This window comes from Lacerta agilis, chromosome 3, assembly GCF_009819535.1.
Source record: "Lacerta agilis isolate rLacAgi1 chromosome 3, rLacAgi1.pri, whole genome shotgun sequence".
NCBI classification, from domain to species: domain Eukaryota; kingdom Metazoa; phylum Chordata; class Lepidosauria; order Squamata; family Lacertidae; genus Lacerta; species Lacerta agilis.
In genome coordinates this window covers 84,039,364-84,061,235 of record NC_046314.1, presented here as the reverse complement: position 1 = coordinate 84,061,235, position 21,872 = coordinate 84,039,364, and the positions used below count along the sequence as shown (strand labels likewise).

Genomic DNA, 21,872 nt, shown 5'->3' with positions numbered 1-21,872 from the left:
AACATATTTCACAAATTTAATGATTACCTTCTAGAATGGGAAGTAAAAGAGGAACAAGTGAAAGCAGTTATGGTAAGAAGGGTACAGGATTTTGGATACAACATATATATGGAACATTGGGAAAGATTGTGGAGGGTACATATTAAATTCACGGCATGCTATGATCTAAGGGAAAACACCATGAAGATGCTATCCAGATGGCACCACAACCCTTTAAAACTTGCTAAAATGTATAAAGGAAGGTCACCAATCTGTTGGAGATGTAAAAAAGATGTGGGGTCATACTATCACATGTGGTGGACTTGTGCAGTTATTGGTGACTACTAGAATAATATCTACAATGAATTTAAGAAACTATTCAAACTTACCTTTAAAAAAATGCAGAGATTTTTCCTTTAGGTATACTACCATTAGAAATTTAAAATAATATAAGACCAATGTTCATGTATGCAATTACAGCAGGGAGAATTCTTGTGGCGAGGAATTGGAAAAGTGAAATACTACCAACGATAACAGATTGGCAGATACTTATGATAGAATATTTACAACTAGCAAAACTGACGGGAAGAGCTAGAGGAGTTTCAAATCAGAAAATATATGGAGAATGGAGAATATTTAAGGATTACTTAAGATTATATTGTACTAACCCTACCATATTAGCAGAACTTGAATGATACTTGTAAGCGAAAAAAGGTAACGAACATGGCCTTGACTAGATGGAAATGATATAAAAGAATATAAAATTGTGTGAAAAAACAATGACAGTACAAACAGTATAATGAGAATGGTTGGAAGTTTTACATCCAGAACTTTTATTCAAATGTTATTCAAGAAGATGTTGTTCTTTTTTGTACATAGTTTGTTCTTTTTTCCTTTTCCTTCTTCTTTTTCTCTTTCTTATTTAGTTCTTTTTCTTCTTTTTTATATATCTGTGTATATGTCTGTATTTTAAATTTTGAATCAATAAAGAATATTGTGTGTGTGTGTGTATCTCATGTGCCACATGGCATACGAAATAGCTATATGTTTGGAGCCTTGCAAACGAAAGGTCTTTGGGGTACTGCACCCTGTCGTATCAGTCTATACTCTGTGTGCACTTCATCGGACACATGAAGCTCCCATGCAGACTTCATTCATCAGCTGTCCGTGCCTGTCCCTTCGCACATGCAAAGCATCTCCCTTAATTGAAGTCAGTCATACCTCTCAGAAAACATCTCTGTACGTACAATATAATTTACATGTCCGTAGGGAACGACTGGATTAAAAAAAAGTAATGTGTTTACATGGTGCTCAAGCCTCTCTCAAGCCTCTAGAGAATAAAGGATTTATTTGTGTTGCTTTGCTGAGAAAACCTATCATCTACATGTTTATTCAATCCAAACCCCAGCAGTGGGGCTTAATGGAGAAGCAGAGGTACCACTGCAGTCCTGTCAGTCAGGAAAGAAGGTGGGGGGGGGGGAGAGAGAGAGACATATTTATGCACCAGCACCACATTCAGGCCCGATGCCATCTTGTTGTTGTTCAGTCGTTCAGTCGTGTCCGACTCTTCGTGACCCCATGGACCAGAGCACGCCAGGCACCCCTATCCTTCACTGCCTCTCGCAGTTTGGCCAAACTCATGTTAGTAGCTTCGAGAACACTGTCCAACCATCTCATCCTCTGTCGTCCCCTTCTCTTTGTGCCCTCCATCTTTCCCAACATCAGGGTCTTTTCTAGGGAGTCTTCTCTTCTCATGAGGTGGCCAAAGTACTGGAGCCTCAACTTCAGGATCTGTCCTTCTAGTGAGCACTCAGGGCTGATTTCTTTGAGAATGGATAGGTTTGACCTTCTTGCAGTCCATGGGACTCTCAAGAATCTCCTCCAGCCCATAATTCAAAAGCATCAATTCTTTGGCGATTAGCCTTCTCGATGGTCCAGCTCTCACTTCCATACATTACTACCGATGCCATCTACAGTAGGGCTAATTCAGGCTCCAGAGGATCCTGGGCTGCTCAGCCCCTTCTAACCCCTGCACCCCATGCCCCCCCACACCTGAATGCCCTGTTTGGGGGCTGTATAAGCAGGCAGTAGCAACCTGAGTGGGGTGATGCAACCTTAAGGTATGCAACCTTAAGTACTTATATTTGGCAGAAGGTAATTATGTATATTTCCCATCATAAGACAAAAACACAGCTCATGTTCCAGAAAAAGAGAGAGTGAGACTAACAGCTGATTGCTCTGGAAACAGGGCAATCAATAAATAAATGCAGATCTTCAGTACATTTCCCAGAAATAAGACATAGCATTCAACTGACTGGGAGCCCTATGTGGTGGACTAAATAACCACACTGGCCACATCTGAGTGATATACACTATTTACGAATTGGTTGCTCCTTTTGATCAATGAGCATCGAGACAGAGGGAAGTATAAAACGTTGTGTTAAGGTGATGGTTCAGTTGGTGGCAAGGGGGGGGGGGATAGGTACCAAAGGAGAATTCCTGGATGCCAAGATCCAAGTTTGGGGCAACTTCTCTTTGGTGAGACAACCACAGCAGAGATTTTTTTTAAAAAATAAATCACAGAATATGCAGCAAAGTAAAATGTGGAAATACGGGCTATTAGACCTTGAAATATACTCTTCTAAATTCCTTCCAGAGTTCCCCTTTTCCCCTAGCATAGAAAAAGAGCACATTTGGCAAGTAAAAAATGGTTTACTTACAAACTATGGTCAGATTCATGTGCTTTTCCATACAGCAGTCGTAAAACACATGCAGTAAAACTTTGCTTAGTTGTAGTGGTGAAAGTTCCTAAATTATTGGTATAGGACCACAAGAATGGCTTGTAAAAGCCATGCAGTCTGAGCTTGGAACAACCAACTCTTCTTTACACACAAAGCTTCCTGGGAGACTGAAGGGAAATATTAGGCTTGATTACCTTCCACCCAAGATGAACGGGAGTGACCTAAGCGTGGCAGGAAAGCTTACTCTACGGCGTTAACCCATTTATGCATTAATTCAACTTAAGCATGTTGGCTATATGATGCTGGTTATCCAACAGGTTTGGCTTGCCAGATGGAGCAACCCCCCCTTCCCCCCTGTGAGCTGTTCTGAGGGTTCTCCTGACCTCCCCCACCCCACCATAAGCCAATTCTGGGTAGGGGCAAAGCCCCCTTGTGCAAGTGGAAGTCGTTGCACAGGACTTCCACTGATAGGACTCATTAGTTGAATCCTGCCCAGAGTGGCAATCAGGACAACATATACATGAAAGCATACGAAGTGAATTTTGCACTGATGGAATCATTGCTATGTACCGTTAAAGAGCAAATATATTTCACATATGTATTTTTATTGTTGCTGAAGCAGAATTGCTGCAAGTGGTATTGTGTAATATGGTACACAATGTAAAACAAAGCGCTAGGCCCGACTAAGGATTCTGCGATAAAGGTCACCACCGTGTGTGTGTGTGTGGACAGACAGACAGACACAACCGCATTAGGCTTCCCAGTCTAACTGCTGCAGAGGTGACATTTGGGGCATGTCATTTCCATCACCTCCCGTAGACAGTGGTATAAGTGTCACTTCAGTCACCACACGAAATCGCTTCATGGGAGGCCTGTGAACAATAGGACCTTTTCTCCTCACGTTACCGTCATGGCCGCAACAGAGAGCTTGGAATGACAGCTCACACGGAGTTAGAAATGTGCGTTCCCATTGTGTAACCGGCCCTGTCACACACCTCTGCCATTGTGGGATGTGGTGTTTGTTTCACCGTACAAATCCAAAGCAACGGCAAGAGAAAGTGAGAAAAGACAGCCAGGCCTCCTGAACTCTCATGCTTTAGGAAGCTAATAAAAAGAAGCCAATAAAAGAAGTTGATAGCTTCTTTACTTCCGTGAAATAGTTACTTGTTATTTATTTTATAAATAAAGTTTATGTTTTATGTTATGGACTATACAAATTATGTTATAGGAAGACTGTTTATTCTGTGACTCTGCATAAATCAGGGGTTGCCAATGTGGCATACAAAAAAGAACCACAAGACACAAGATATTTTGCACTAACTCAGCAACCCCTGCATTGAAGACACCCCTTGAACATGCCCACATTTCATTGGTTCCCAGGATGGTATGCCCACCCCTCTATTTGTTCTGAAGCTGGGAGAGGTGCAAAGAGCTTCTCTCTGTGAGCAGGTATGGTGGTGACTGATGAAGCTGCTCCCTGGGGTGGAGTGCATGGCCACACCATTTTTTGGTCCTGAGTGGAATCTACACACACATAAAAATCATTCTGAAAATGCTATAAAAAAATAATAGGCTGGTTATCCATTGAAATTGAAATTTGAAATTTCAATAAGGCTCACCATCCCCATCTAGTGTCACGTTGTATATCGCACTTAAAACACATAAGGCGCACTGGACCATAGGGTGCACCTCGTTTTTAGAGGAGGAAACAAGAAAAAAAATAATTCTGGTTTTCCTCCTCTAAAAGCCCTGTTTTTTTGAGGATCAGCTGAAAGTTTTGCAGCTTTTTTGCAAAGGGAAAAGCCATGTTTTTTTGAGGATCAACTAAAAGTTTTGCAGCTTTTTTGCAAAGGGAAAAACCCTGGTTTTTTTAGGATCAGCTAAAGGTTTGGCAGGTTGTTTTTTTTTGCAAAGGAGGAAAAGCAAAGCTCCTTTTGCAAAGGCAGAAAAGCAAAAGGAAAAGCCCCATTTTTATGGTGTTCAACTCACATTTCTGCAGCTTAAGGAAAGGGAGCCTTTTCTACAGTTTCCAGACAGATAATCTAATCAGCCAGTCACATGTCGCTGGGGAAACAAACAACCTCCCTCTGCAGCACATTTAACAAAGGAGGGTGGGGCTGAAAGGGAGCCGGGAACTTTTATCTCTCTCCCGATCTCTTGCTGATCAGCTGCTGAGCGGGGTCCTTTCAACACCCCCTTTTCTCTTTGTAAAATAAAAAGCATGATCCTCTTTTGGCCCCTGGGCAATTCAGCTCCAGGGACCACCATTCGCTTCATAAGACACACAGATATTCCCCCTTACTTTTTAGGAGGAAAAAAGTGTGTCTTATGGAGTGAAAAATACGTTAAAATGTTTTATTTGCAGCTGTATAGCTGTATGAGTCTTTGGTTTCCCCTCTGTCTTTTAGATGTGGTGGTCATTAGGCAGGGCTGTCTTAAGCATATGTGGTGCCGGGGTGCAAAGATCTGCCCGGTGCCCCCTCCCTCAGGTTGCCCAGTTCCAGGCGCGGAGGATGGCAGAGCCGGCCAGCCACCTCAGCGTCTCGCTGGCTCGGTCGCCCCCAAACTTGCAGCACAGAGCCACCCACAGCAGAAGAGCCCACTGCAGCACCCTGACCGACTGGCGGGCTGTTCCCCGGACTCAACTCTCGGGCCCCAGACTCTCAGCATGGCACCCCTGAGAGCCTGGTGCTCGGGTGCCCCGCACCCCTAGCGCCTATGGGTAAGACTATGCAAGCCAGTGTGGGAAAGATATTCGGAGACTCAGCACTCATTCTGTTCTCCATATAATTGACAAAACTCTGCAGGATGTAGTGTTAGTCATACATGGAACTAGCACACCCTTCACCGATAACTGTACTCTCTCGGGATGATACTATAGTCCAAAACATCTAGAGAGCACCAAATTGGCAAAGGCTGAACCAGCATATCAAAAAAAAATTCATAAGTTACTTATTTATTGTAAGTTATTTAACTGGAAATGCATTGCAATCGCAAACAACGATAATATCGACATCCGTTTATAGTGGGGTCCTTGAATTCATCTAGATCCTATATGACATATTCTAAACTAGTTCAAAACAACTTCAGAGTGGCCAGACTGATTGACAAACCATATTTTGAAGCCAGTGTCTGATCTGGAACTGATTTGGATAATTAAAAAAGAACAATGAAACTGACTGGTGCAGAACCCTGTTTGTTTGCTTGCTTGCTTTCTTGCTTACTTACTTACTTACACAAGGGGTTGCCAATCTGTGGTGAAATGGGAATTGGCGACTCCTGGCCCCGTGTGCCACGACCCACTTCTGCCACTGCAACCCCCTGTTTTGTGCCGAAATTGGTGGGAGCCAGGTTGCTCCTCCAAGTGTTGCTGCTCAGTTGGCTTCTCTGTGCCAGAATGCTGCCCGCTCGGTAGCAGAAGTGAGGGCAGGGGGGCACAGAGCGCTTCTGCCACTTGAGGCAGAAGTTTCCTGCTTGGCAGGGGGTTGGACTGGATGGCCCTTGTGGTCTCTTCCAACTCTATGATTCTATGAGGCAGCATTTCACCCAGGCTGGCTCTGCCATTGGCCAGGCTGGCTGGGGCTGATGAGAGCTGGAGTCCCTAACATGTGGAAGGCTACAGGTGCTCCATCCCTGATTTAAATTAGAGCATAGCTGTCAACTTTTCCCTTTTCTTGCAAGGAATCCTATTCGGAATAAGGGAATTTCCCTTTAAAAAAGGGAAAAGTTGACAGCTATGAATTAGAGTTAAGCAGAAGTTAACCAGTTTATATCAAGAGGACAACAGATCTGAGGCTCTGAGTTGCTTTCATTGATGTCAGGAGTGGTTGGATTAAGTATATGGCTAATCTGAGAGCAAAATCAATGTATTCTGTTCTAGTCAGTTTTCCTCCTTTTGCCTCCTTTCCTCAAACGACATGTCAGCAGTGCTCTGAAGCTTTCCTTCCACATGAAGTGCATTCAATGTCACGTGAAAGACGTGTTATTAAAGGGAAATTTAGTACGACAGCTCTATGGCTACCAAAACACAAGAGGCTCTTGTCAAGAGCTGGGTGGTTTTGTTCTTGTGTTCTTTCTGCTGGTTGGAAACACAGAGGAAATACAGCATCCTTTCCACAGCTGGAAATCAACTTTTGAATCCCAGTTCAACACAGATCTTACGTTACAACAAGATGTTGAAATCACAGCATTCTAAATATTAGTGCTAAATTTTTAAGCAGCCTTTAAGCATAGTTAATGTTTAATTTCAAAAATGGAAATGGAGAGGGAGCACAGGCTGGATTTTCAGGTTCCCCAGACACAAATTTAAATTTGAATTTCATAAGATGTGAATCTTAGCTGGCTTATTTATTCATTGCAGAATCATTGCAGAATCTGGCCAGGGGCTTCTTTGGCCCACAGATGTTTGTTACAGTTTCATCTTTCTTAAATATTGCATGGTATGACCATTGGCACTTCTACATATATAATGTCAAAATGTTTTATGGACTGCAGCTTTTCTCAAACCCCTTCTGATATAAGAGACTCTAATGAATGTGCATCTATTAGAAAGGGAGAGGGGTCTGCCACTGATGCTTTCATATTAGCCCTTTTGGCTATCATGAAAGAGCTTGAGTAGGCTGTGCAAAGTAATTTAAGTTGCAACCATATACACATTTACTAGGGAGTAAGCACCACTGAACTTGATGAAACCTACTTTTGATTTCATGTGTATATGCTTGCACTGCAGATCCAATATTTAAACACGATCCAGCCCACTACTAAGGTGACTACTTAACTGAAGTCTGTTGCAGAAATTCATTATTTAATTGAATTTTCAAGGCAAATATTTTGAATGGTGTGTAACGAAAGTGTTTGGAACTTACTTATCAATTCATTTGAAAGTAAGCTTGTTTTTCAGACACAGAATCAACAACGCTCTGTTAAACTGTATTGTAGACTAGGCTACACACGGCTGAAAACGTTTTAGCAAGCTCTGAATACTAAAACAAAATTTATAACTGTTTTAAGAATAGAAAGTGTATTAGACATCCAGCACGTAATTGTGGAAACTTCATGTCTCTTCTCTGAGGAATTATGGGAGGGTGGCAGCTCCCACCCAAAAATAGTGGAGAGGTTTTTTTCCCCTGCTTTCTTTCTTTCTTTCCATTACTCTGCCCACTTTTGTCTCAGGTTCCTCCATGTGGCATGTGGCTCAGTGAAGCTTTTCTAGAAAGGCATGAGGCCCACAGGCTGAAAAGCACCCCCCCCCGCGGCAACATATACTTTGACGTGTCCGAAGGAAACTATATGGTTGAATGTAGGCACAAATTGCCCATCATTTCAGATCCTAATACATAGCAGGTGGTTGGGCTCATGCATATGCTAAGAACATATGTATAAAGGACAGAGGACAAAATACAGGGACTGTATCAGGTGAATAAGGAAAGTAGGAGCATGTGTTATTATTCAGCCAAATCACCACCTGATGCAGAGACAGACAGCAGCTGTGTCTAATGTTAACTGCCTTGCCTCTGTTCCACCAGTTCCAATGGGCAGCAGCCACTGCCCCCACCTGACAGCTCTGTTGAGCTCAGATAGACAGTATGTGTGTGGGGGGGGGGGGGAGAGAGTGAAAGCAAAGCAATGTGGAAATTTACCAAGCAACATCTGTTGGCATTGCTTTCCCACCCACTGCCTTGCACAGCTCCATCATCCCACACTGGAAGTCAGCCCTCATCTGCCCGCACCAGCCACAGAAGCAAACACAAATCTTGTTTTGTTTAGTTTTGTTTTCAGTTGGCTCCGTCCCTGCAGGAGCACCCTTGGCTCTGCCACCTGCCTTGCCCACATCATCAAAATGTTTGAAAAATAAGGCTGGCCACCCTATAAGCTGCCAAACAGGGGGAAATTTACCAGGTGAAACTTTTCTCTTTCCGGGGACAGGGAAAGCTTCAGTGCCTTTGATGTGAGCTCATAATCCCTGGAAGCTGAAACCTCAAAAATGCTCTTCAGATGACTAAGTGGTGCTATTAGAAAATCCCCAGTCTGTGGTAAACAAGAAAGACCCCCCCCCCAAAAAAAAACTTTTTTAGACTGTAAAATGTATTGTTATGTTTGTTGCATGTCTGGGCTCCCCTTCTAATTTCTGCACCCCCGCTTCTTATTCCTGAGTGCCAGGTGCTGAAATTATCATATTAAAATATAAACCATGTTGAAATATAAGATGGTCTGCTTTTCTGATGCCATAATCACCTAGAGAGATGGGCTATCAAAAAAGAACAAAGGGAGGGGCGATGACCCATTAAGAAAGCTAACATCAGCAAGACTGGGGCACCCAGAAAGTTGGGTAGTCAGAGTTGCAGGATTGTAATTCACCTGATGTAGGCCTAACCAAGAGGGGAAAAACAGATGCATTTCCAAGCAGTTTGCAAGTTGGAGAAAGTGGCGGGTCAGAGCGATGTGGGCTGGCAGTTCGAATCTAAGGAGCCTCTTGGGGTGTAATGGCGGGAGCCCCCTCCATCAAGAGGCTCAGGAATATCACAGACACCACTGCGTCTCCGTTGTGCCTCGTTTCCAAAGGGAGCCCTGGAATCTCACCCCGCTCAGAGACAGGGATGGCGTGCAACAATATTATTACTGCTTGCTCATTCTGCTCAGCAGAGCCCTGGATTTATAATATATGGAGTGCAGTTAAAAAAAACCCAGACACAAATCAGTTAAGTTCACGAAGGCCCCTTTCTCTCTCTCTCTCTCTCTCTCTCTCTCAGAAACCAGAAGCCCGCCTCTGCAGAAAACTCTCCCTTTCTAGAATCTCTTGCTGGGACTTTCAGACTCGCACCCGACTCCGCCGGGCTCAAGCACTTCCGCGTCAACTGGGGAAGAGTTTATGAGGCAGCTCGCATTGAATCAACTACAAATCCCAGCATGCCTATCGAGGCGTCCTGGGTCGCTATTGGCTGCGGGCTCCGACGTCCCCGGGCCGGCTGGTCGGCGCAGCTGTGTGTGTGTGTGTATCTTTCTGAGTTTGGTGCCGGAGCGAGCGGGGGAAACAGCGGCTGCTGCTGCGAGTTCGGCTTGGCAGGAGCCATGGCAGCTGCCTTAGGCGTCGCCAGGGCTCAGCGAGCGCGCCGGTGTCTGCTGCTGCAGCTGCCAGGGGCCTTCCGAGCCCCGCTTGGCCGTGGCTGCCGCTCTGGGGTGCCGGCGCGGCAGCAGCAGGCACTCGCGGTGCCTTCAGCCTCTGCGGAGGTGAGGAGAGCGGAGGGGGGCCGGGGCAGGTGGGTGAAAGGGGATATGCAGCATAGCTCAACCCTATCAGGGTCTCCTTCAGATATAAGCCCTGCTGCATTCAGTGCGGGCCTCGCTTACACCCAGGTAAGTGGGGGGTGACTGCGGCGCTAAGTGTGTTTACTCGGGAGTAGGTCGAGGGGAGCTTCTTTCCCCCCTTCAGTCAGTGTCCCTGTGTGTGATTTTCCTCACCTGGGCGCTTCTTCTAGGCTGTGGGCAGGTGGGATCCAGGCAGGCGCCGCCGCCGCCGCATTTCAAGTTGCGCAATTTCAAGTTGTTGGTGGGAGAGGTCTGGCGCAGCAAGCCCCACGGATCGGACTTTTTTGTTGTTGTTGCTGTTGCAATAAACAGAAAGGGGAAGGCAGGGCGGAGCGGCGTGTGATCTGCCCGCCAACGAAATCGGGATGAATGTTCACCTGAACAGGTTGTCTTACAAGCGCCCAGTTCTTGCCTAGCGTGCATGGATGGCGTGGTGGTGGGAAGTGGTTTTTCTTTTCTTTTTATGAAATGGTGAAGGAGTTGGGTATACTGAGCCTGGAGAGGGCAGGGTTAAGATGCAGCATGAGAACACAGAGGCAAGAAATAAACGCTGTCTTTTGGGGGAGGGAGGCAGCGAAGGGGTCAGACCCGAAACAACAGGTTCCAAATGCAATAAACCCTTTCCTAGGATGAAGTCCCTCATTTTTAATCAGAGGCCAGATGGCGTCCTATCAGCAATGCTGTAGCAGAACATTTCCTGCCTTATTGGGGGATTGGACTAGATGAACTTTGAGGTCTCTTCCAACTGTAATTCTACCAATGTATGTTGGATAAGGGAAGTCTGCAGTTAAAAAGCCCCTGGATGATTTCTGTGTACAATTTACGGCACAGTGAAATGTTGTGTAAGTATTCTGGAACAAGGGTTCTTAAACTTCACACACACACACCCTCTCCCCCAGCCCTCTGAAAATGGATGAAAATTAACAGTCACAAAATGGTGGTGCAGGGACAGAGTCAATCACAAAACTGTGGCAGAAGGAGACAGTTTGTCATAATCCACTGATAATTAGTGACATCACTTTCTGCTGATATCTAATCCATTTTGGGGAATTGCTAAATTCTCTGCCACAACATTTTCCTTACAGCAAGGAGTTCCATAGCTCAGCTTTCCTCCAAGTACTGTACAAATACTTGCTCTGGAAGTACTGACAACTTCCTCTTTGAAGGCAGAGTATGCACATCCAGAGGCTGTTAAGTAGAAACACTTTCTCTTATATATATATTTCTCTTTCCACCCGTACATCTCCAAGTAAATTCTGCCCATCTCCTGTAATTTCTTCTCTTATTTCACACGCAATTTCTGTAACCCTCGTGCCATTTTTTTAAACCCCGTCGTCTCCTTACTACTTTTACATTAATTTCTTCCTGCAATAATAAAATAATGATAATGATAATTTAATATGCGCTGCTATAACAGCTTTCTCCCCTCATCTACATTGCTATTCCTTGTTTGTTTATTGCTAGCAATTAACTACAGAAGGGACCTCAAGGGTCATCTAGTCCAACCCCCTGCAGTGCTGGAATCTCAGCTAAAACATTCAGGACTGATTGCCATCCAAACTCTACTTAAAAATATCCAATGAAGGACAGACCACCACCTTCTGAGGGAGACCCTTCCACCATTCTACCTGAAAAGTTAAGTTTCGCCATTCAGAATAGGTTTGGAGACAGAACAATGTTAACCCCAACAGGTTAGCACTGGTAATCTGGATTGCATGTACAGATAAGAAGAAAGAACTGGAGGATTATTAAAAGCAAGTGATTACATGTTATACTATATTATCTTTTACTTTGTCAGCACTTAACCAAATGTTCTAGAAAAAGTGCAAAGCACACATTTCTAGCTTAGAGCTGTCTAGGTTGAAGTGTAGAAAGGAAAAAACAATAAGTTAATGCAGAAAAATGTTTGGTTATTTATATACTACTAATGGTCAAGGCAAGGCAATCTTTTACTGTACATCACTCACAATATCTTCAGTGGAACTGACAAAGTGTATCCACTTACCTAAAAGTGAGCTGCATTAGATTCAGAGTGACTTTTTTCTTTTTCTTTTTCAGTACTGAAAATGTTAAGTTAAATTAGCTATTACAGTAGGTTATCATAGCATATAAATGACCTATCGATGAATGAGTTAAACATTAATCAATGTAAACACAGTGATAATGTAATTTCATTGGTCTTATAATAGTCAGGGTCAAAAAGTTCCTCCAATAAAATGTATGGATTGATTGTTTATGGGACATTCAATAAGAAATAGAGGATCTACTTTTCCATGAACCTGGGAGTCTATATTGGGTGCCATGCTAAAATTCATTAGGTAGTCTTTTCAACAATATGTGCCATAAAACTGTGTGTGTGTGTCAGAGGGGGGAAGTATTTATGTGCAGCCTCTATGAATATTTTTCTCACATCAGAATATCGTGATTGGATATTGGAGCCATCCACTTTGTGGCATGAAAACAAACTTATTGTTGAAAGTTACCAAATAGCTATTCAGAATATCAGGCAGAGAGATAACTCAGCTAAATTTACACTTTGAATATATGCTATGTGTAATTCATGGTAATAATTTTTGTTTAGATAACTTTAATTCATACAGACCAACTTTTTTGTTTTGTTTTTCTGCTTCTATTTTGGTTTGGTTCTGTAATGGTATCCTAACCGTGACTTTGACAACTTCTAATCCTTCCCAAAAATGCCACTACAGCAATCATTCCTATACACTGTGTGCATAAACACATGTATGAAGCTTCTGAGATACCTCCTGGCAGAAGGTTGGAAAGGCACTAAATTTATCTCCCTCAGAAAGCTGAGTAGGTTGTTCTTGGAAACTGACTTTCTCTAGTAGCTTATTTATACGTAAAGCTGCGGTTTCATTTCACATGTCCAGAAGGAATGGGACTTGTGTGTTGATAGTTCTAACTAACCTAATAAAGGGAAATAAAGGGGATAATTTAATTCTTTTCCCCATACTTTAATGCATGCACACATGAACGACAGTTTCCAGAGTTCTTCCACATGTTGGCATTATCAGGAAACTAAAATAGGCTGCGAGGATCAGGTTTCATATTACCGTATTGGCCCGAATATAAGACGCACCCACAAATAAGCTGCACCTTTAAATTTAAAGGGGGGGAGAAAAATCCCGGGCTGCTTCCTGGGGGGGAGCCATACTGCTTTGCTGGTGGCCTTCCCCCCGAGGGTGGCTTGGGAGCTACGAGTGGCGTACCGTTGCCCTGCGCTGCCGGGTTGCTTCCTGGAGGGGGGGGAGCCGTGCCACTTTGCCAGCGACATAAGGCCATGAATATAAGCCGCATTTTAACTTTTCACTGTCAAAATTTGGGAAAAAACTGTGGCTTATATTCGGGTCAATACAGTAAATTGTTGTGCCACAACCTGTGTGGGTCAAAGTAAAACAAAATACAGCAATCTAAACTGTTGTAGGAGGGCAAAATATGCCCTTCAAAACTGAGGACACTGAGGGTAGGAGGCAGGATGTGCCTCCAGTCAGCAGTATCACATTTGGTTTTGCACATTTAAGTGCTAGCTTTGGCTCCCTAACCTCAGGAATGTTTTTAAGGTTAGGGAGCCAACCACCCCCCCTTTGCTCTGGGTCCAGGTGGTACCCGGTGTGGAAAATTTCTTGTCAGCCCGCATTGATTCCCCCCCCCCACAAAAATGGTTTTACATTATTTCATATTTTCTTACAAAGGAATAATAACAAGTAATAATAATAATAAAAACTTTTATTTATATCCCGCCCTCCCCGGCTGAAGTCAGTGCTCAGGGTGGCTAACATCAGATATATAACATTGGTATAAAATCAAACAATAATTAAATTACCTCCTGAAAACATCTCAAAATCAAATTAAAGTCTAATTAGATGGCTTTTCACAGGGTTAGGGTTGGGAACAGTAAGTGCTCCACTGAACTGAAATTTCAGCCTTCAGGACATAGGAAAACAGCCAAGTAAACAGCTATTTTGGTGGAGGAGGGTCAAGATATTAACTGATATGCATGAAATTTCATATATAACTATATGAGCCCTAGTATAGTAAGATAAGACCTTTGGAGCAGGCATTTTTTTTTAAAGTTTTTTTTATGAACTGCCCTAGTAGGGCAGTAATTGTTCCTTGATAATTTGTCACCCACTCCATTATGGAACATGGGTCGGTCCGCCCCCTACGCCCCCCTTGCTACACCCCTGAGCACATATTTTGTTTGGATGAGAAATGAGTGGATTCTTGCCCTTTCAATTCCAAACAAGATCTTGCCTCTCCTCTGAATTAGGAGAGGGGCAGGATCAGTGGTGACCAAAAATGTTGGCCTTGGTAAGAAATGAAAAAGTAGTAGTTGGACCATCAGACTGTGTGTTATGCAGTACCTTTCACTGCCAGTAGTAATGGTGGGCATTTTGCTGTTTCTGCAGAAAACTACTGTATTGTTTCAGCTTGGCCTCAGACCTGTTTTTCACGATCAACTTGTAAATCACATTGAAACTAGTTTAAAAGCAAGTGGCCCCAGGCTAAGAAAGAGATGACATAATGTTACAGTGGCAGAATGTCTGTACACCACAAAGAAATGAGAAGTAAACGCCCTGTATTTCTCTGTGTGTCTGTTGTGTCCCTTCCATTCACGTGATATGTTGCAGTCTTTACTTCTCAATAGTCCAGCATTAACACAGTGGATGCAAGATTGTAAATAATGTATTTTAAGGAGCACTTCCCCACATAAAGTTTGAAACTTAATCTTGTGTGTGTTACATCTGCCCTGGTGTTTTTGCTAGCCATATTGAGCCCAAGCCACAGTCTGTAAATCTGCTTCTTACTATAATTAACAAAAACGTTAGTGTAGGTGTAATGCCAGCTGTAAAGGTAAAGGGTAAAGGGACCATTAGGTCCAGTTGTGGATGACTCTGGGGTTGCGCCGCTCATTTCGCTTCATTGGCCGAGGGAGCCGGCGTACAACTTCCAGGTCATGAGGCCAGCATGACTAAACTGCTTCTGGTGAACCAGAGCAGCGCACGCAAACGCCGTTTACCTTCCCGCTGGAGCGGTTCCTATTTATCTACTTGCACTTTGACATGCTTTAGAACTGCTAGGTTGGCAGGAGCTGGGACTGAGCAATGGGAGCTCACCCTGTCGTGGGGATTCGAACCGCCGACCTTCTGATCGGCAAGCCCTAGGCTCTGTGGTTTAACCCACAGTGCCACCCGCGTCCCACAGCACCACCCACGTCCCCACAGCGCCACCTGCCAGCTGTAGTTAGCTCTAAAATAGAAATGGAGGCATAATGAGAGGGTAGAGGGCGGAACACACAAGCTCATGAGATGCATCCAGTTCCTTAACCATGGCAGCGTTGCATCTATACCAAACTATAGTTTATGGATGAGATAAACTGGAGACTTTCCACTAAACACTATTTAGTGGTTTAGCATCTTTAGTGGTTTAGCATGCTCTCTCAGGATTATATGCAACTTGAGATGTAATGCTTTATGTCACTTTTCTACACATAATACAACTTACCATGAAATGGTGTGTGCGCACATGCACATATCTGTTCTCTGTGTCTGGGCACCTTGATAATACCGGAGCTTTGAGCATAGGTTGAAGTGTTTGTTTTAGCCTCACGTTCAGTATCCTTGAACTTTTAACGAGACGTGTGCCTCTCTAAATATCCTTAAAGAGTTTCAGGGCATTGAAAACAGCAAAATCACAAGTGGGACCTGTCCAGGGTACCATTTGTGCTTTTATGCCTGCCTCCAGGATACAGACACATTCTTCCTTCCGCCTACTCACAATGTTATCTATCTGGGTGCCCTGCCCCCCAACTGAAAACATTTAATGTCTTCAGGATGCCAGTGAATATGTTCCATGGGATGAGGTTTAAGGACTTTTGGTCCTGAATTTTTTTTAAAAAAAATGTTTTGTATTTCTGGATACTTTAGAGTTCCTCCAAGCATTCTGATATGCCACTCTCCCTCCCCCACCCCTGGCAGTAGGCTCATTTGGCTCCAGTTTTTTTGACACTCAGCCACCTGAGTTGATTTTAAAAAAACCAAACAAAATAAAACATGGTTTTTGGAAAACATGGTTATGAAAAGGTAAGGTTGCAGTGATGTAGATGTGTCAAAAGAGCAGGAAACTTCCCTATTTCTTATTACTGTCAATGTAAGGAAAGTGTTAAGAGTTGTGAAATCCTAATGGCTTGGGAACCTCAAAAGAGTTATTTGAACATGGTACTGTGGAATTCGTGTCCTTTACATAACAGCTGCGTTTACTGATCCTAATAATTTGCTTTGGCTCTGTTTCACACACGCTACAGCAACAAACCAGGATTTGTTACCAAGTGTTTTCCAACATCTCTTTGTCATATTCACACTTTAGCTTTGTGGGTGCAAACTTTTTTTAAAAAAAATAGAACAACTTAGCTCTGTATCTAAGAATATGTGATGTTACTCTTTTAATGGTTCAATAATCTTTAAAGTTTGGTAATCTGTAAATGGTGAGATTTCTTTAAATGGGCCAATTGATTTGCGAGGCAGTGTTCGGAGCTGCAGAGTAGCTGACTTGTAACTGCTTAAAAAATAATTCTAGCTCCTCACGGCTTCTGCTGAAGAATAAAGTTAGCACTTCTTTATAGCTGTAAAAATGGAAAGCGTTGAGAATATTCAGAACTGGCACAAAATTATTGAATTCATCCTGTCACATTAGACATCTTAACCACCACCCCTCCTGAAACTGGGGGTTCTAAGTCATCTAGGCTTGTGATAGGTTATGGATTTCTGGCACATAGACATCACTTTCCTGACAACAAAATATCTTAATCAGCAAACATCTTTATTTCTGTTACAGGTTAATTTATTAACTCTCACACTTCCTTGCCTTTTGTGCCCTTTATCTTGTGTGGCTGCAAGACAGGAAGCTTTTATTTCCGCTCTTGAACAAACCACAGTTCCTTATTACATCTGAAATTGAAGAACTGTGGTTTTCTTAAATGGTGGTTACAGTTCAGTGCAGTACTGTATTTGAAACGGGGGTATGATCCCGGCTTGTTATAAGAAACTGATGCTAAACCAGTTTCCTTCATTCTGACGTATCAGCAAAACCTTGTTTCTTCCTTGAGGCCAGAGGTGGGGGGAGCATATAAAACCAAACTTTTCATTCGACCCGTGTTCTTTTAACATCAAAGTCTACCATCCCGCAGTATAAATCCATTACACTTGTTATGATTGGAACAGCATGGCCTTTTGATTTAATTATCCCCTTTGAGGTTCTGCCCACGTGTGTTTTTTTGTTGCACTTTTTGATGGAATGATAAATAAATAATCGTTACATTATTTGGAGGGTGAAGTCAAGAAAGACAGCTGCACGTGTCTGCTTTGCAGGGGGTTGGACTAGATGATCCTCAGGATCCCTTCCATCTCTACAATTCTGTGATTCTGTTATTCAGTTTAGGGCTGTCAGCGCTCGAGTTAACAAGATTTACTAGTATCTGGCAAGCTGACAGCTGTCACACAGTCAAGTGAAGACCCACCAGAGCTTAAAGCTGAAATAGTATATCCATGTGAACCTTCAGAGTCTACAGATAAGCTGCTTTAGAGTGGCTGGTTCACTTTTTAAAAATGCTCTTGCCTGAGGTTGTTTGAAGGTAGGCAGTATTTTAAGGTAGATTTTCAGGATTCTTGTATGTGGGCTTAAGCTTTTGCAGGCATGACCCCCAGCTTTCAGGCGAACAAAATATGACAGACAATGGGAGAGAGCAACAGGGAATAGCATATTCCTTTATTTTGTATTACTCAGTAACAGAATCACTGAGATAGTAAATCCTCAAAGCAAAGTTTTCCATCCGACATGGGTGTTAAGAGAAATAAAATAACCCGATAAACATACAGAATGTACTGGTACCTGTCTGCCGGGCTATTCTGCTGGGAGGAAGTGGAAACAGACTGTTAATTTCATTGCAGTTGTATACTTTGTCTAGCGAAATCAAAGTATACTAGCTTGTCATAACTACACTATGCATTTAAAGTACTGTAATTCTGATTTAACCGAATTCATAGAGAATCCTGGGAATTGTAGTTTAAGGGTGCTGACCTCACAGAGCTACAGTTCCCAACACCTGTAACAATTTGCTGGGATTCTTCATTATTGTTGAAGTGGTATAATCATGCTTTAAAGGTAGAGTGTGGATGTGACCATATTATATATTATATAGTATCCATTAGGCATTCTGTCACTATCACTGCCTCTGGGACAGTCATGACACCACTTATGCAAGATCTGTGAACACAATTTCAGAAAGGCAAGAGGGTGTTGTACGGGAATTGCCAGGAGAAAGAGCTCTGCAGATGAACGTGATTCAGTTTTGCCCCTCTTATTTCAGAATCTCTGGGGTAAATGTCACATACCTGGGTGTCTTCCCTTGTGTTGTAATGAAGCTGTACCCCCGCCCCAAAAAAATCTTGGGTGGAGAGGAAACTCCCACCCCATGCAGATGACTGGATGATAAAGAGGATCCCCTGTGTGGTAGGTGGAGGGGGTTCCACCTCCACTAGGATACACAACCTCTTCCTTTTGGGGTACTGGTGATCTAGCTGACTTTCTTTTCTGTGCCTGGATGAACTGAGTTGAATTGAATTAACAGACCTCTGTTGTAGTGGAAATTCATTTTGTGAGCAAAGGTATTCTTATCTGACATTGGATCCCACACTGTAAAAAAAGGTAAAGGACCCCTGGACAGTTAAGTCTGGTCAAAGACGACTAGGGGGTTGCGGCGTTCATCTCGCTTTCAGGCCGAGGGAGCCGACGTTTGTCCACAGACAGCTTTCTGGGTCGTGGCCAGCATGACTAAACCGCTTCTGGCGCAATGGCAGCAATCCATCCTCATTTGCTTCTTGGCTGTCAAAATACCTAGCAACTATTTATTTTTATTTACTCCATTTCTGAATCACTTCCCATGAAGTATGCTGAAACACTTTACAATCTAGTAACACATATAAAAGAGTGTGTACACACACACATACTGTTTAAAACAATGACATATTCATAAAATCTACTAAAACCCCAAATCAGATAACAACTGGCATAAAGGTTCTGGAAGCCTTGTTGAAAGAGGAATGTCTAGATGATTGGGATGAAACAGGAGTACTGTTTAACATTTAGAAGGGGGATGCCATGAAATAGAATAAAACGTAGATATACAGACTTCCTCTTTGTTTATTTAAACTGAAACTGGAGAAGCAGCCCTCTGTTCTGAAGCCTATCCTGTGTGGTTTGCCATTTTCTTTGTGCTACATCCGATTTCCATCTAAAAAGCAACAGCATGAGAAACAACATTAATAAATGATTCAAGAGGTCACTGTGGCCATTCATTCAGACCTTTGACATTGTGTTCTCCATATTGTGTAATCTGTAACGTGATGTGTCCCATGGGAAAACACACACACACACTTGCAATCACTTAAATCACTCCAAATGTTTTGGCCAAGGTTAGTAGCTGTCTTCATTGTAGAATTGGCAGTTTGAGGACAATAATTTGAGATTTCGGAAGGAAAAGTGCTTGATGGATAGGAATGTAATACCTGTCACTGAAAATCAGGCATAACTGTAGTTATTCTAAAGAAAAGTAATACTGATTTGCTGAATGACAGCTGAGAAATAAGTTTTTCTTTCTCGCCACTGAGGTGCGGTAGTGGAGGGAGAGGTATGGAAATGTAGTGTGCCATCTTTCGTGAATAGGTTTTAGTTTAAAGCAAGAAATTATTTGCAGAGCATGTGGCAATAACTGAGGGCTTTTAATTCTAGGATGCTATTAAATGCCAGTCCAGAATACTGCATTAATGTCGAGACAAATTGAGCTTGTAATTACCTCCTTCACAAATTTCAACTGGTAACATGAAAACACTTATTTCACCTGGGATAAAGGTTTCAAACTCAGAGGAACTTTTCAAAGGGACAATGCTGAGAAAACACAGCACTTGGCAGTTCAAAGGCTAACATGTTTTCTGGTACTGGCCTATTATTTAAAAAAAATGCTTCTGTAATTTCAATTTGAAGAGGATAATGCTCTGTAATTCCTAAATGAGATGGAGTTTCCTAGGGTACAGTTCACAGGTTCACAAGATTCAGCTAGTGAGACCTCCTTTCAGAAACCTGTGTAAGGACTTCCACTTGCGCAATGGACTTCTTCTCCTTTCCCTGCATGCCCCTTAAAATAGGCTTGGGGTTGTCAGGAGAACCCCCAAATAGTGCTCGGAGGGAAGGGGGCGTCGTTCTGCCTGGGAAGTTGAAAAGTGTATTCTGACAGAACAATTTCCATGGAGCTATGCTGAATTCCTTTGGGAGGAACATTTAGCACTAATGTGCAGGGTCGGGATTCAGTGAGATGAACTGTTAGTAGAGGAAGATCATTTCAACTTGTAGGTCTAACTGAGACTTGGTGGAATGACTCCCATTATTTGGAATATAGCACTTGAAAGGGGGGAAAAATATGGGGGCATGAGGCAATTGTTACATTGACAGTAAGGTTAAGGAAACATGGAAAGTATAAAGACTGGACAGTTGAAAGCTGGTTGAGTCGTATATGAAAAGAGAGCTTGGGCTACAAGTAATGAATGTTGGTTATATACTGATATAATGTACTAATAATGACATAAACATTTTAATCCATTTATCTCTGTTTCACTTCTGTAGCATTAGAGGTTTTAAAACATATGTGTTTATAGAAGATTTTTTTAAAAATAAATTCAGATGCAGATGCATTTGGAAATATTTGGAAATTCAAATAAACACAGTTGGACTAACCCAAATAGTTGTGTATGTACCTAGGATTTTTAGTCTTGTTGCTAGGTTTCCAAAACGTTTGCCTCATTTAAAACAGCTTCTCTTTTCAGTCTGCTGTTCTCTGGAAGATGTTTGTCTTTAATAACCTGTGCTAGTAAAAAAGCTAAAGCTGATTGCCCAATAGTTGAGTGGGAGATTACATAACGATTAATTTTGGGTTGTTTTTAATTGCTTTGCCAAGCATGTTGTAGTAAACCTAACAGCTGCCAGTAAATCAAAATGGCCACATTAATTAATTAATACCTTGATGTCCCCTCTTGCTTCTCATGCTGTCAGAGCTGAAACGTTTCCTTTCTGAATACAGTAAAGATACGCTTTGAACAGAGGATAACTGTTCCTTGCTATGAAGAGCATAGAGGGTTTTATATTTTCAGTTTCTTCTGCCTATCTAGACAAGTGAAAATATTTTAAGTATAAATCCAGCAATGTTATGATTTTGCCTAAACACGGGAGTGATGGATGGTGCTGATTGCTACCCAGTGTAGCATGTGGGACCTAATTTAATGAAGTATTTGGTGTTCTTGTTAAGTGTTCCAGTTAGTCATAGAATTGTAGAGTTGGAAGGAACCCTGAGAGTTATCTAGTCCAATTCCCTGCAATGCAGGAATCTCAACTAAAGCATCAATGACAGATGGCCATCCAACCTTTGCCCTTTGTTTTCTGTCAGTCCTTCCCCCCAAAATCAAAAAATTCAGCATTTTGGAGCTACTGAGCATACCAAGTCCTTCTTAGGATGTCTTTAGGGTTTTCCCCTCAACTGTGACAGTAAGGCTTACTCGTGGGTATGTGTGTAATATTTATTACAGCCTAAGACACGCTCACATTCTTCCATTGTCCCTTAGTTGGTTTTGGGGACTGTTTGCACCTTGAAAACAGTTTGCTTTTTCAAGTACAGGCATGTTCAGTATATTAATATTGTTGGCTGAGCACAGTCATTTGGAAGAGAGTGAGGGCAAGAACAATCTCCTCTGGCTGCATAGTTTGCTATATTATCAACTGCAT

General features: G+C 42.6%; 1 protein-coding gene across 1 annotated transcript in view; it reads left to right on the top strand.

The window, feature by feature from the left end:
* Window positions 1–9,683: 9,683 nt before the first annotated feature.
* Window positions 9,684–21,872, top strand: part of MOCS1 (molybdenum cofactor synthesis 1) — a 29,649-nt gene continuing 17,460 nt past the window's right edge. Inside the window, 1 exon segment of the mRNA XM_033144589.1 lies at window positions 9,684–9,947. Coding sequence (XP_033000480.1) covers window positions 9,789–9,947 — 159 coding nt within the window. The 5' untranslated portion in view covers window positions 9,684–9,788.